This window comes from Crocodylus porosus, unplaced genomic scaffold (assembly GCF_001723895.1).
Source record: "Crocodylus porosus isolate Cpor-Errol unplaced genomic scaffold, CroPor_comp1, whole genome shotgun sequence".
Classification (NCBI taxonomy): Eukaryota; Metazoa; Chordata; order Crocodylia; family Crocodylidae; genus Crocodylus; species Crocodylus porosus.
In genome coordinates this window covers 3,484,709-3,498,782 of record NW_017728937.1, presented here as the reverse complement: position 1 = coordinate 3,498,782, position 14,074 = coordinate 3,484,709, and the positions used below count along the sequence as shown (strand labels likewise).

The following is a 14,074-nucleotide window of genomic DNA, read 5'->3' as shown; positions in this document are numbered from 1 at the left end:
AAGTCCAGGAAGACTATGTCCACTGCTACCCCTGCATCTAATGATCTGGTGATCTGATCGTAAAAGGCCACCAAGTTGGTCTGACAGGACCTGCCACTGATGAATCCATGTTGGTTTCCCCTAAGCATGCATCTCTCGGGGCTGGTCAAGAATGGTTGGCTATCAGTCCTGGAGGGGTGTTCTCTGTAACTATTGGGACTTTTTTCATTCCCTTTTCCTGATAAAAATTTGCTGAGTTTTTTAACTAAATCTTGGAGCAGTGGGCCTCTCTCAGTGTCTTCATCTCTTCCCTCACTGTAAGACCATGGCCACTTGTTGCTACTTTGATTTTTTTTCTTTTCTTTCACTGTCATTTTACTAGGTTTTGTCTGTGAATTAATTGGCCTAAAAAATATTTCTACATTTGCCACTCTGGAAGACTTGGGAGCAGCAATGCTGATGTTCCAAGAGCTCTCAGAAAATGTTTATTAGGAGATGTCTGGTGCAGTGGGGCTCAACCTTTTGGCCCCACAGGCCAGAGGAGTGGGGTGGGACTAGTCTGTGAGCAGGATCTGGCTCTGCGTGCCAGGATGAGGCCCTGGGGGCTTGCTATCATCCCATCCTTGTCCTCAGCTCTGGGATTGGTCCCTGGGGACCCAGTGCCACCAACTCCCCCTGGTAATTGGTTTCTGGGGGGCCTGCCACCACCCCCTCCCACCCGGCACACTGATGTTGGGTCCCAAGGGTCTGGTGCTGTCCTCTTCTGGCCCTCCACACAGGGACTGGGCCCTGGAGCCTGGCCATCCCCACTTGACCATGCACACTGGGATCAGGTGCCCAATTTGGTTCTCAGGGCTTGGGGTTTCCCATGGTTGTAGAAATTCAATGGCGGGGGAGCAGTGCCATCACTCACCCACCACCAAATTTCTGGATCCGTAGATAGCCTTATGGGGCGGACGACATAGGGCTGTGAGCCAGATTGAGCCTTGCTGGTCTTTGATAAGTTAAAATGTTTCTGTAAAGATTATTGTTATGGTAAAATGGATATGTCCTCTCAGTGAGGTATGGCTAATCACAGGGATCCTGGTTTTTCTCTGTTTAAAAATCCCAAGTCCTCTGAATAAAACCCCCAAATTTTTTTTATACTGTTCTCATTACTTAGGCAATTTGGTTTCTCCTATTAAACCTGCTGATATACATCATCACCTACCACCAGCAGAAACAGCTCTGCAAAGCCATTCACGTTAGAAAATTTTGTGATTGGTATGTTTTGTGACCATTTTAAACATGATGTACTGTTTTCCAAAACTCCCCATATCACTGGCAGTTCTCGAAGTGCTGGGTCTGTCTTTTGTATATGTTCCTATGTATTTTTCTTAAATGCAGCAGTACCTAATAACATTCATTTTGTACCTCTTTTAGCATTTCCAGGCCTAACCTAACTGCAAATGCAAATAAACCAAGCCCTTAATTTCACTAATCCTTATAAACAATAGATTGAATAGCACTGTCCCACATTTTGAACCCTCCACTCGGTGGTTCTCTGCTTCCTCCTCATCTCCTTCATCCGATGTGGGTTCTTCCCATCTCTTCCAGGCCTCATGCAAGCCTGTACATATCATCTGCTTAATCAGGAACTGCTGTGTTAATAGGGTTCTCCTTTTAGTGGCCCCACTGGCTGGGGAGACTGGAAGAGAAGGTTAACTATTTTTCAAAGCGTCCATCCTGCATCTTCACTCTAAAATGGCTGCTGTCTGAAATAATATTTTTACTTTTTTTCATAAATTTCTTGGCTCAAACACAGAGTAATGAATAAGAAGGGAAGAATGTTTCTTAAACCCCACAGGCAATGCCCTTTAGGTCTCTGAATGCATGTGGCTCTGCAAAGTCATAAGTCATTTAGTTGTTGATTCACAGTTGCTCTGATTCTCTAGTTCGCTTGTTCCCCTGCTGAGTTCAAGCTGTAGTTGTTAAAAGTAATCTCTGGTTTTTGTGCTCTTTAGCCTTTTTTACATCCTTGAGAAGGTTTATGAGACAAACTATTTGGTGCCCAAAGACTAAGAGAATGGTTTTTAGTGTTCACCTGCTCTTGTATTCTAGTTCTGGTGCTGCAAGAGAGGTTTCCTTCCAGAACTGCTCTGGAGAAGAAGTTACAACCCGTGCTTTTCTAATGTAAAATCCTGTAGTGTAAATAGTAAATAGCTGAGATGACGAGGAATCCCTGGAAAAAGCAGTCAATGGGACCAAGTGGGAATGGAGGGGATGAGGTCATTGCTTATAATTGTAAGCAGCTAACTTAGGAGGTGTGAGCTGTTAATAATTATGAAACTCATTCTGGGCTTTCGGGGCTATCCTGGAGCAGATGAGATGAAACTACTTGGTGGTTCTGATACTTCATATGGAATTACAAAAATGTTGTCTGGATTATATTAACATGCATCTGCATGTGATTATCCACCCTATGCCTTTAAAAATGAGCTGGGTTCACGTGGCCACAATATATATATGGTATGTTTAATATATAATACACATTTATAAAGTATAAAAGGAGTTTTGTAACTCGCTAAGCAGACTTCAGAATGGTGTCAGGTTTGTAAATGTACATCAATTACCAAAGGTGCCGAAAGTGGTGGGGTGAGGGACACTCTCAAAGATGATGGGGAATTTTAAGTCCAAGCTTAAAAAGCTTCAGGGTTAAATTCTGTCAAATAATTTTAATTTTGCCTTTGCTCACCCCCAAATTCGTGCAGATTTGGCAATGCCAAGCCAATGACTGCATCTATAGGAGTGTGTTCCCAGCAATGGATGGCTAATGACAGTATATCTGCTGTAGCCTGTTCCTAAGCTAAAGTTAGCAAAATATAATTTTAGTTTTAAAGGAATGGTTGAGAAACAAATATATGTATTCAATCTACAGGACTGTTGTCTTGTGCTTTAGAGCTGCCATGCTTGGAAGGCAAATTTTTTTTGTCAGGAAAAGGAGTGTTCTGAGTTATTTGTACTTATTGCATAGTCTTCATGCTCACCAGTTTTAACTTCACTTGCAATAGCTTCATCATGAATCCTTATTTTGGAGGGGAGGAGGAAGGGAAAGAATCTTCAAAGATTTTTCAGGCTGTAAATTAAATGGAGGTTTAAATATGGTAACAGTGGATCTTGGTAAGTCTAATGGCTTCAAGAAGGACTCTTAGGAGATGCGTGCATGGTGGGGGAACTGAGTGAGTCATGTTGGGAATATAGGGCCTTCATTTGTGCAAGCCTACCTTGACCTTTAGCTTCAGTAGAGTTGCAGTTATTCACATCAGCACAGCATCAGGCTCCAGGCCTCTCATATTATGTGCCCTTGTTTTCAGGGATATGTGTGTGTGTATAATTTTAAGGGTTGAATAGTGGACCACAGGAAACAATTGTGCATGTGGAGCATGGATTACGCATGCTGGGCAGAATCCTATTTAACCATATGCACCTAAGTAGAACATACACTGCTGCATATCTGCAGTTTTTGGCCCTTACGCACACTTAATGATTCAGCTCTGGATGCACAAGTGTCCACACTGCCACTGAGCATGCTTAGTGGGGCCCTGCTCTGGCCAGGCAGGTACATGGCCTCAGACACTTGCCCGGGTACGCACCTAAAGCTGAGTAAGTCCTGAAATTATAGCTGGGCAAAAGCCCTTTGACTTGTGACGATAGTCAGAAGAGAACCCTGCCTTGTCCTAGTCCCAAGACCAAAGTGCTTAGGCAGTTACCCAGGAAATGGGAAACCCAACTTCAGTGCTCCCCATTCTCACCAAGAAGGTGTTTGAACCTCTATCTCATGGCTTCCAAGCCAAGTGCTCTAACCACCAGGCACCAGATCAGATGTTATCAAACTTGTCTCCAGCCCTCCCCATGAGGCTGGCCCACTGGGTAACCAAGAGAGAGTAATTTGTAGGGCAAAGAGGAAGAGAATAAGCCAGCAAGTGTGCGTTTCAGTGAGATGTCAGTTGTACTGCATGGGAGAAGGCCCTAGTTCCTAGCTTGGATCCTTGCTCTCAATGAGGCAGAAACTTCCCTGTTGCTCTCTGTCCATTTTATCCAATAAAAATACAAAACGCAGTGGTTCAGCTTCACAAAGAGGGTTAGAGTAGTGTTTGATAATGTTTAACCTGTGGCCTGATGGTTAGACCAAAGACCTGACCAAGAGGCACTGGAACCCAGGTCTTGCACTCCGTGCAGAAGTCCTTAAACCACTAGGCTATTGGGTTAAAGCAGTGGTGCTCAGCCCCCTAACCTGTGGGCCAGATTTAGCCCCCAGCACCACATCATCCGATCCATTGGCTCTCCCCGATTCTGGAAGTTTGACAGGGGGGGGAGCAGTGGTATCTGTTCTGCCAAATTTCCGGACTCAGGAGAACTCTAGGCCCTACAATTGTCCTGGCATGCAGGGCTGGGCCCCTTAACTGGTGGTTAAAATGAGGGAAAGAGAAGACCCCACAACTGGCTGGATCTTAGCTGATTTCTAAAGTCAGGGCTAACCTCCTGACTGATGCTGGGTAAACCAGTTTAGGTTTTCAGCTGTACTGTCAGAGACCAGTGAAACTCTCTCCTCCAGGTACCACTCAGGTGCAGCTTTCCATCGCTGCCATCTCTGCCTCAGCTTGCCCCTCCCTTTACTATGACTTTCTCATTTATTTTTGTTCACTTGCTTCCACTGGCTTCTGGGGCTGATGTGGTCAAGAGGCACAAAAATCAGATGTGCAACGAGGGATGTCAGGTAGCTTAGTACACTGGGGAACTAAGCAATTCTGTGCATATGGAACTAAAGGTTACGTTATGTTAATATAGCAGTTCATAGACATTAACTGTGCTTAATGTTTAATCTTACAAATGCATGAGTCTTTTGGGTCAATTAAGATCAATTAAAGTCACTTTACTGGACCTAAAACCCTGGATTTCAACTGGGGCATCCATGTACCTGCAACTCCAGAGCATAACTGAAGATGTTTACCCTTTGAGAATCAGTTACTATGACTACAAGAATATTAGTAAAGCAGGAAACCTAATCTATAATAATAAAATAAGGGACTTCCATGCATTTGTATTCATGAATTCCCAGAACTACTGAATATTATTATCCTTAACCGTTTTATTTAAAACAGTAAATGCATGCATATTGCAGAACTGGTTCATTCTCAGAGTCACTTTTCAGCCTACAAAACAGCATTTCTAATTTATATTCTTGTCTTGATAAGCTATTGCAAATACTCGCTTCAAAATGTAAAACTTACTCTTTGTGCTATATTTATTTTCCTTGTGGCAGATACTCCTGTTTGTTCAGTTGGTGAATTCCCTTCCTCTCCTCTCCACACACATTCTGCAAACTTAACAAAAACCATGGATGTTCATAAAAACCTGCTAAAAGCACCATTTGCATATTGACAGGAGTGACACACCAATGCCACTGCAGCTGCCTTTGCAATGCACCTACAGAGCTGAGGTGGGAACACAAGGACTTCTTATAAGTTGAAGGATTCTGAATTCATGTGAACTCTCTTGACTGCCAGCCCCACAGTGCTGTCTGCACTAGGAAAATGACCCCTGCTGCTAACAGTGGTTTAAAAATGGTCTAATTTGTGGAGTAGGCTGAATCAGTAGGAAGATTGTGATCAATACGGGGCCCTAAGTTTTCAAAAATGACATCTCAGTTAGGGCTCCTGATTTTGAAAACCTTTTCATGGAACCTGTCCACTGACCCTCTGAAGATGAGGCCTATTTAAATTGGGTCAGGGTGGGTGCCCCATTAGCTGGCCTGCGGTCCACAGACAAAATGTCAGTCTGAGTTGCGCAGACATCTGAGATCCACCCCCACCCTCAGCGAAAAATCCTATTGGTGGGGCCTCCCTTATTCAAGAAAGTGATTCATGAACCTTCTCCAATTCATTATTGTACAGAGCCACCTTCACCCCTAAGTGTGTGTCAGCCCTGTGGCAGCTACAGCTGCTTACACTAGAGAAATCTAGGGGGAGAGGAAAGCATATATGTATTACTGCCCCCACCCCACACACACACACACACATGGCTTCAGGGTGATTTCTGCTGCTTCTCTTTTCTCTTAGGCTCAGTGTTCACTACAGCCTTTTCCAGCTGTCACCATGCTCCACTTAGTAGATGGTGCCTTTCCAGTATGCGCTTTTTTCTCTTGCAAAGCTGCTGCAGTAGAGCCACCAAAAGTGCATGAATGTACATATGCCAGGGGTGGGCAAAATGTGGCCCAGGGGCTGGATGTGACCCACCAGGCCATTCTATTTGGCCCGTGGGCCCTGCCCAAAATTAAGAAAATTTAATTTTGGGCAGGGCCAAAATATTTAATATTTATCTGCCCCTGACTGCCTGTCATATGCCCTTGTATTTGGCACTGGTGGCTTGTGTCTGCCTGCTGAAATTTTGGTATCCAAGGCAGCTGAGTGTAGACACATCCATGAAGACTAGTGGGCTGGCTCTGTATCATCCTTGCATCCAGCAGAGAGACAAAAACAAGAAAGCCATTGGGTTTTGCTTGGCCACCGGCAGCCACAGTGTAGGGCAGGGGAGGAGAATTATTTGCATCTGCAGGCCACGTAGGCAGTTTTGGAGAGCTGTTGTGGGTCACTCTTCTCTCCCTCCCCCCCTTTCTCCCCCGCAACAGCCCAGAGTTTGCATGCCTTGTGGCTCCTCACCTCCACCAGTACCCAAAGCAGCTGAGGGCATGGTCCTGACCCTGGCCTGCTCTATACCTGCTCCAGACTCGCCCCAGCTGGTGTGGACCAGGTCTGAACTAGCTGGGACCCATGTGCATAGCTCTGACTTCAGTGTGTCTTGCGCCTGCTCTGGACCTGCCCACCCACAATGAGAAGCACTGGTGGCCAGGCAGAAGCTGCTGCTGGGCATGGGGGAATCCCCCTGCCCCCCACCGCCACCACTGCTGGACCCTTTTTGCTGCAGCTGCCCAAAGCCTGTGTCTAAGCCATCCTAGGGCTCCTCTTCACTGCCACTGCTGACCCACTGGGCAGTCAGGAGGCGCTGGTGGTGACTGCAGCAGAGAGAAGCCACAGTGACAGCTGTAGCAAGAAGGGCCTGGCAGCAGCAAGGGGGAGGGGGCCACTTTTCCCCAGCACCCGGCAGCATTTTCTGCCCAGCCTCAGCTCTGGCTTATAGTGGGCGGGCAGGTCTGGAGCAGGCACGGAACGGGCTGGGGTCAGAGCTGGGTGTGCAAATCTCAGCTGGTCTGCTCCAGCTGGAGTGAATCGAGTGGGTGTGGGCCAGGCCAGGGCTGGAGCTGCAGACGGTTACCTACCAGTTTTCAGGGGGCCAGTACCAGCAGCGGCGGCAGCCAGAAGGAGCCACCCCAGCCCCACTGCCTGCCTGGGGCTGACAGGATGCACCATGTGCTGGACAGCACCTGGGCCAGGCAGGACCAAGGGACCCATCATGGGCTGGACAGAGTCCTTTCACTGGCTGGATCCAGCCTGCTAGCTGTATATTGCCCTTGGCATAGGGGAAGTGCAAAGACTCCAGAGAAGTGTTGTTGCCCTCAACCCCCTGCTTCTTGTCGTGCTCTGGTGTAAGAATGAAGTCAACTGTGACTGCTCTGGTCATGCTTATGGTACCAGAGAGTATGTAAAAATAGGGTGACCATATGGGACAATGTGAAATCTAGAACGCTGTGCCCCTCTCTTCCCCCTCCTCCTCTCAAGTCAGCAGCACTGCTGCAGGCAGAGGCGGGGAGGAGTGGGGGAGGGCAGGGTGGCATGGTACAGCAGCTCTGGTATTATTATTCAGGCAGCTAAGGGAGTCAATAGCCCATTAATGAATTGTTCTGTACTCCACAGATGTTAAGTCATCTCCCTTTTTTCATGGTCATTCCACTAATCAAGCTAATCTATTTTAAGGCACTTTTGATGTCTGCTAGGGCTTCTTATTTCATGGCTTGTGCCCAGGATACTTGTTTTAATTTTCACTGGTGGCCAGGACCAGCCTCCAAAATTTGAGACTGTCCTGGCCAAACTGGGATGTATACCCCTCTCTAAAGAAGACCTAAACTCTTCCTATTATAGAAATTTGCAGCCGCATAACTAGATTGATTTAGCTGCTCTAATGCATCTTGCTGTTGTTGTGTTTTTCACTGATATAAAGCAGGGTCACCCCAGCCTCTCACCAGTGCAGGTCATATACAGGGTTTTATGTGGGAGTGACTACATTGGTATCATTACCTCAATGTGTAAAATGTAAATGGGGCCTTAGCAAAGGGAAGCAGACCTTGAAGGGGAGCCAGCAGCAGTTCTCTTGAAACAAGACTAGATGGAGCTGAAGAGCTGTCATTTGTTAACATATCTGCTTGCCAAATCAATCCCAGAATATTTCTAACTGGCAGGAGGCCTGACCCAAGCATGAACTTCTGGTTAAAGAATAAAACCTGATTGCAGAAAGAGAAGATGGGGCTTCTCTCGTATACTGTGGGCTGAAGGTGGAGAGAAGTGTGCTGCTGAAATGAGAAGTACTGATACTTCTTACCCTCCATCAATTTCCATTCCTCCCCTTTTCTCGTAAGTGCAGAAAATACAAGAATGCTTATTCCATTTGAGAAGAATTGCTGGGAAAAAACACAGGTCTTTTTCCTAGAGCAAAACTATTTGTATTTCTTTAGCAGGCTCACAAAATGATTAGGTGATGAATGATGAGTAGAGGGGGAAGGCCTAAAACCAAGCAAGAAGGACTTATTTTGTGTACTTGGAAGGATGAGGGAGCATTGCACATTTACAGGTATATTTGGAAGAAGACAGGCTGCTAGACTGTCTAAGGCTGGGAACCTGCACCACTGACTATTGAGACTCAGTCCTGATCTCCCAAAACTGGGATTACCTAGATTCACAGCTTCTTTTATGTTAAAAAGAAAGCTTTTTTTAAAAAAGCATCTAGATTGTGCAAGGATTGTGTAGCAGCACTGCACTGGCTTTGCTGCAGGCCTAGTTTCTTGGGCACATGTCAGTTGTAGCGAACCCTATGTTCAGCGAGCTCTGTCTCACTCAAGTCAGTAGAACCGTCCTTGGTGACCTCTTACAAAATACTAAGATGCAAAATACTGTTTGCTCATCCATTCCTCCTGGAGGGCTTTTAAGCCTCTGCCTTGAGGCTTCCACCCATCTTGCTTCGCATGAGCTCAAATGTCCCCCAGCCATTATATATACTGAAATCTCAGCAAGCTGGGACTGCATGCAGTCTGCCTTCCAGCCAAGCCCTGCTGTATATGTAAAAAGGCCCGATCAAAACCCAGGGTCCCAACCCAGTGTGGGGTCTGACTCCTGAACTGAACTGTGCAGCTCAGCCCTAGGCTCTTCCCTGCATGCAAGGCTACTTTTGTTTTTTTGGTTTGTTTGCTTCACTCTGTTTAAATCTCAGCCCGCCAGTCTGTCTGACTATAAAGCCCTGATTAGCAGCATGCAGCTTTATGCCTGGATTAGTCTTCTTCCCATGGTTTTGAAGTTGGTCCGGGGTATCAATTAGCATCTCCAAAATATGTGAATCAGTTCCAGCAGATGTATCCTCTTGTCAGCTTTTGCATTTCACTTATGACTGACACCACCTGTGCTGTTGCAGCCCCTGAGTGATCTGCATCAGCAGCAGTTAAGCAAGTTCCTCTAGATGTTCTCAGAACAACAAAGAGAACTGGGTTTTTTTTCTTGCCATCTTAGTAGCTCTTTCCTGACCCGATACAGCACGGGTTGTGCACAGGTGCCCTTAAAACATCTTGACCCAGGATCTTTGAAAACTAGGTGCCTAAACCATGAGCCACAGGCTGCATAGTTTTTACGATGATCAAGTGAGCAGTAGAGCTGTTACTATAACAGTGATTGCCTTAGTCTATCACTGACCTTTAGTCTGACCTTGGTCAAGACATAGAATGACATAAACACTAGGGTAGAAGGGGCATCCACTAGTCCAGTGGTTCTCAATTTTTTTTTGTACCGGGACCCATTTGTAAACATCAATGCCCAGTCCCAACGCAGCGCCCCTCGCTCCCGACCCACTGTCCCCCACCTCCAGGTCCCAGCCCTTCAGTGTATGGGGCAGGGGGTGGGTGTGTGGGGCAGGAGGGGCCCCCAAGCAGTTTGTTCATGGACCTTTCATAGATTCTTGCTACCCACAAGTTGAGAAATGCTGACCTAGTCCAACCCCCTGATCAGGGCAGAATCATCCCTTTTCTAAACCAGCCCAGACGAATGTTGATCCAACCTGCACTTCAGAACTTCCAAAGATGGAAATTCCAGAGCTTCTCTCAGTAATTTCCTCCAGTGCTTCCTGATAGCCAACCTCCATCTCCCTTGTTGCAGTATAAGACTAATTCTTGTCCTGTTTTCAGCAACGTGGAATAATTGGTCACCAGCATCTTTATAACCACCCTTTTTTTACTTGAAAACTGTTATCAAATGCCTGCTCAGTCTTCTCTTCTGACGACATTGTAGTTCTTTCAGTCTGCTCTCCTATGACATGTTTTCTAAACCTCTAGATGTTTGTTTTGCATATGGCATTCCTGTCAATAGATCCTAGTCTGATATCAACTTTTTATGCAATAGCATTGACTCACATGAAGTTTGCAGTCCTCTATAATCCCTGATTCTTTTCTGCAATAAAATTACATTTCACTCTCCCACAATCCCTTTCTCCTCAACCCTCACCAGCATCTTCAGTATAATGGACTTAGCAGTACTTACCTTCCTTTGTAATGTTCTTTGAAATATACAGATGGAAAGGCATTAAGTAAAACCTTGTTTAGTCTTTAATGCACTGTCCTAATATAAATTAATATTTCTCTTTCTTTCTTTCTCATTTCTTTTTGACAGATATGTCACCTGGGACCTAAAGGTAACTGGCAAAAGTTTCTCCTGCACAAGAGGAGGGAAAAAAAGCCTTGTTCCAAAGCCAGCCCTCAGGATGTGGACAGTGGTTGTATTTGTCCTGTTGATTTGCTTGTGTATATCTGAAAACAGAATTTCCATCTTAAAGGAGCGAGGGGCCCGGGTAATACAGATAAACAAACTGAGCAGTGAAAAGCAGTGCAGACAAGCTTGCAAAAGCCTATCTGCTTCAGGTGAGACCACCTTCCTTTAACTTGAAAGCAGTCTGCAGTTTTCCTTTGCTTTAAAGATCTCTATCCTTCCTCCAGAATCCCTCCTTTTTTCACTCCAGTTGTTTACAGGCATTTATAATTATGGCTTCTGTATGGCAGACCTGTGGTGGCTAAATAATTTCTGACAGCTTTGTTTAAATTGAAAACAGAACAGCCATTTTCCAGGGCTTTTCTTGCTTCCGTAAGAAGCAGCATTCATGCGCTCCTGATGAGTGCTGATAGTGTGCAAATGATAGTATGTCACTGAACTCTAATGATCAGTGGACCACACAGGCAGATGTTTGCAGCTGTACAATGCCACAGTGAACTGCTGTGCTTGGGTGAGCTATTTTTGCTCCCCGATATTTCGACTTTTTCTGACTTGCAAGAAAGCAGATGTTCAGCCCTCACTAGCTTTCTTGAGAGAGAAGAGGAGTGAGGAGAGTGATGATTTTGGGTGTCCAGACTGAGATGCCTTAAAGGTACCCTGGTTTCCAGTGGGGTTACATGCTCACTTCTCAAATCTGGCCTTTTTGAGATGTGTTCATTAGGGTGCCTAAAGTCATTAGCCAGTTTGAAAAGTCTTGGCCTTGGTTAAAAAATAAATAAATAAATAAATAAAAGAATTAAAGCAGTCTGGGTGAAGTAAATGGACTTTCATGAGAATCTCTGCACCAGATTTCTCTAGTTTCTCTCTGTGTTGGTTGGTAACAGGAACATCATCAAACTGCTTTTAATACCCAGTACTTTCAAACTTGGGTACCAAAAATATATGGCTCAACTTCCTTCTTCCCATCATGGATCTGCCACAAAGGGGCTAGGCAAATCCAAAAATCAGGCCAGTGATTTAGGAGCTCAGATGTGGATTTATGTGTTAAATGTAAGGCCTGAAGGTAGGAAACACTTGGTCTCTGCTCTTCCAGGTGGCCCAGTTGTTAGAGACTATACCCACTTCCTGATTATAGTGATTGACAGAAAGGCATCAGAAGAAGTTCGAGCACGTCACAAACGTCAACTTTAGGCTGTCAGTTCCCCTTAACCAGTAGCCCATTCTATTCCCTGTCACTTCCTCATTAGAATTGTTATAAGAGCATGGTAGTTTTCCATCAGGGATACTGAGTGTACGGGCAAGATTAATTGGTTAAGAAGCCTCCTGTTCCAGTTTCAGAAAGTACTCTAAATTGCTGATTTTTGCACCCACAGCGAGGTGCAAGGCTGCAGCCAGGCTGGACCAGCTCCAGGCAGGAGCTCGCTCCACAGCCCAGTAGGCAGGACCCAGTGCAGGAGGAAGCACCACATCGTCATAGCTGCCAACGTGAGGCAAATCTCTGCGCCACTGCCACACCTTACCATGGTGGCACAGTGTTCCTTCCTGTGCTGGGTCTTGTCTGCTGGGCCATGAAGGCAGCTTCTACTTGGAGCAGGTCTGTGCCCCCTGCCTCCCCTATGTTCCCCCTCCCCTGCCCCCATAGACTTACCTGGAGGGAGTTGTGGGAGCTGTTCACCACCTTGCCTGGCTGCCATGTGCATGTATGCATGTGCATACACATAGCACCCCTTGTGTCTTGCTCCCCACAACTCTAAGCAGCCTGCTGCATCCCAGAATTCAGCCAACCTGGAAAAACCCACAGGTTCCCACATTTTTCTCCGTCAAAGGAGAAAATCTGCATTTTTCTCTTTCAAAAGAGAAAAGCGGCATTTTTCCTTGGCAGATGGAAAACATGGATGCCCGGTAATCATGTTCCTTCCTAACTTAGGGAGTAATAGAATTTCTCAGGAGTCAGGCAAGGGAGGCGCGTTATCTGCTTTGTTTAGGAGCTTGGCATAATTTTCCTGGCCATGGGCAGGAGTACAGTTGTCAGAAGGAAGGATCAGTGATGCTCTAGTTGAGCTCTGCTTCCAATCGTACATTCCACCTGAACTCCTAGTCTAACTAGACAATTCTCCAGAAAAGAGAGCATTGAAATAGTTGACATGCAAGCTATTCCTGTTCAGGCTTCAGAATTAGTGACCCATTTGAGACAAGTGAGGCCTTTTAGTGTGCCTGTTAGCTCTGTTGCATCAGAACATCTGCTTGTGAATTCAGGACATGGGTACGTGAACAGGTTAACCCACAGCAAGTCAAGCTATCCCAGTTTATGAATGCATGACACAGTCTTGTCTCAACAACGGCAAACACCACTTGACAAATCAAGGACCACTTTCTCACATCTTCATGCTCACAGCCTGTTTGCTTTTGTCCAGTTGTAATTTGTGACTGGTTTATGCATGTGTTTTACCTCTCCGTTCATGTGTCTGTTGCTTCAGTAAGACTGGCCTATCAGATGACCCATTAAGATTTTTGTATTTGCTTACCATAATTTCTTGCATACAGGATGCCCCTATATCTATCATGCACCTTGTTTTTGAAAGGCAGAATAAAGAATAAAAAATATTTCTTGTAGAAACTGAGTAGCAGCAGTTAGAGAACTGAGTCTGCTCTTAAGCTTGCTACCAGCCCTGCATGATAGATGCTGCCCTTGGACTGACCCCACGTCCCAAGATCTATACATGGCCCAACCTCATGCACTCGCCCAATGCAGCGCTCAGGGCTATGTCATCTGGCTGGAGGGCTCTCCATGGTCTTGTAATTTGGCAGCAGGAGAGTGATGGCAGCATTGGAAGATACAAATAAGTGCATAGTTGGTAAATATGCAAATTACAACAAACTTTCAGTTGGAGGAATTGCAAAAACTCTGGAGTGAAAAGCCTTCTTTTCTAAAGTTCTGTGGTAGGCAACAGAGGGAATTAGAAAATTCGGGATCTGTTCAAGAACATCTAGAGATGGATAAAATCAGTACAAACTGCCATAGATTCAAGTGGGTAGGATGGCTTGATCGAACAATAGGCAGAGCCAACCGCACCCTGTCATACATCAACAGGGGCATCACTAACAGGTCCAGAGAGGTCTTGCTCCCCCTCTACGCGGTG

The 14,074-nt window shown here is 45.7% G+C and overlaps 1 protein-coding gene across 3 annotated transcripts in view; it reads left to right on the top strand.

Annotated features, from left to right (window-relative positions):
• The window catches only part of CUNH11orf24 (chromosome unknown C11orf24 homolog), a 62,423-nt gene that overhangs the window by 38,189 nt on the left and 10,160 nt on the right, over window positions 1-14,074 (top strand). For 2 of the 3 annotated variants that reach the window (XM_019547276.1, XM_019547277.1), the window contains one exon: window positions 10,839-11,086. In XM_019547276.1, coding sequence (XP_019402821.1) covers window positions 10,930-11,086 — 157 coding nt within the window. In that variant the 5' untranslated portion in view covers window positions 10,839-10,929. Of the gene's footprint in view, window positions 1-10,196; window positions 10,277-10,838; window positions 11,087-14,074 lie in introns of those variants that run through there. The other variant, XM_019547275.1, reaches the window with a different exon arrangement.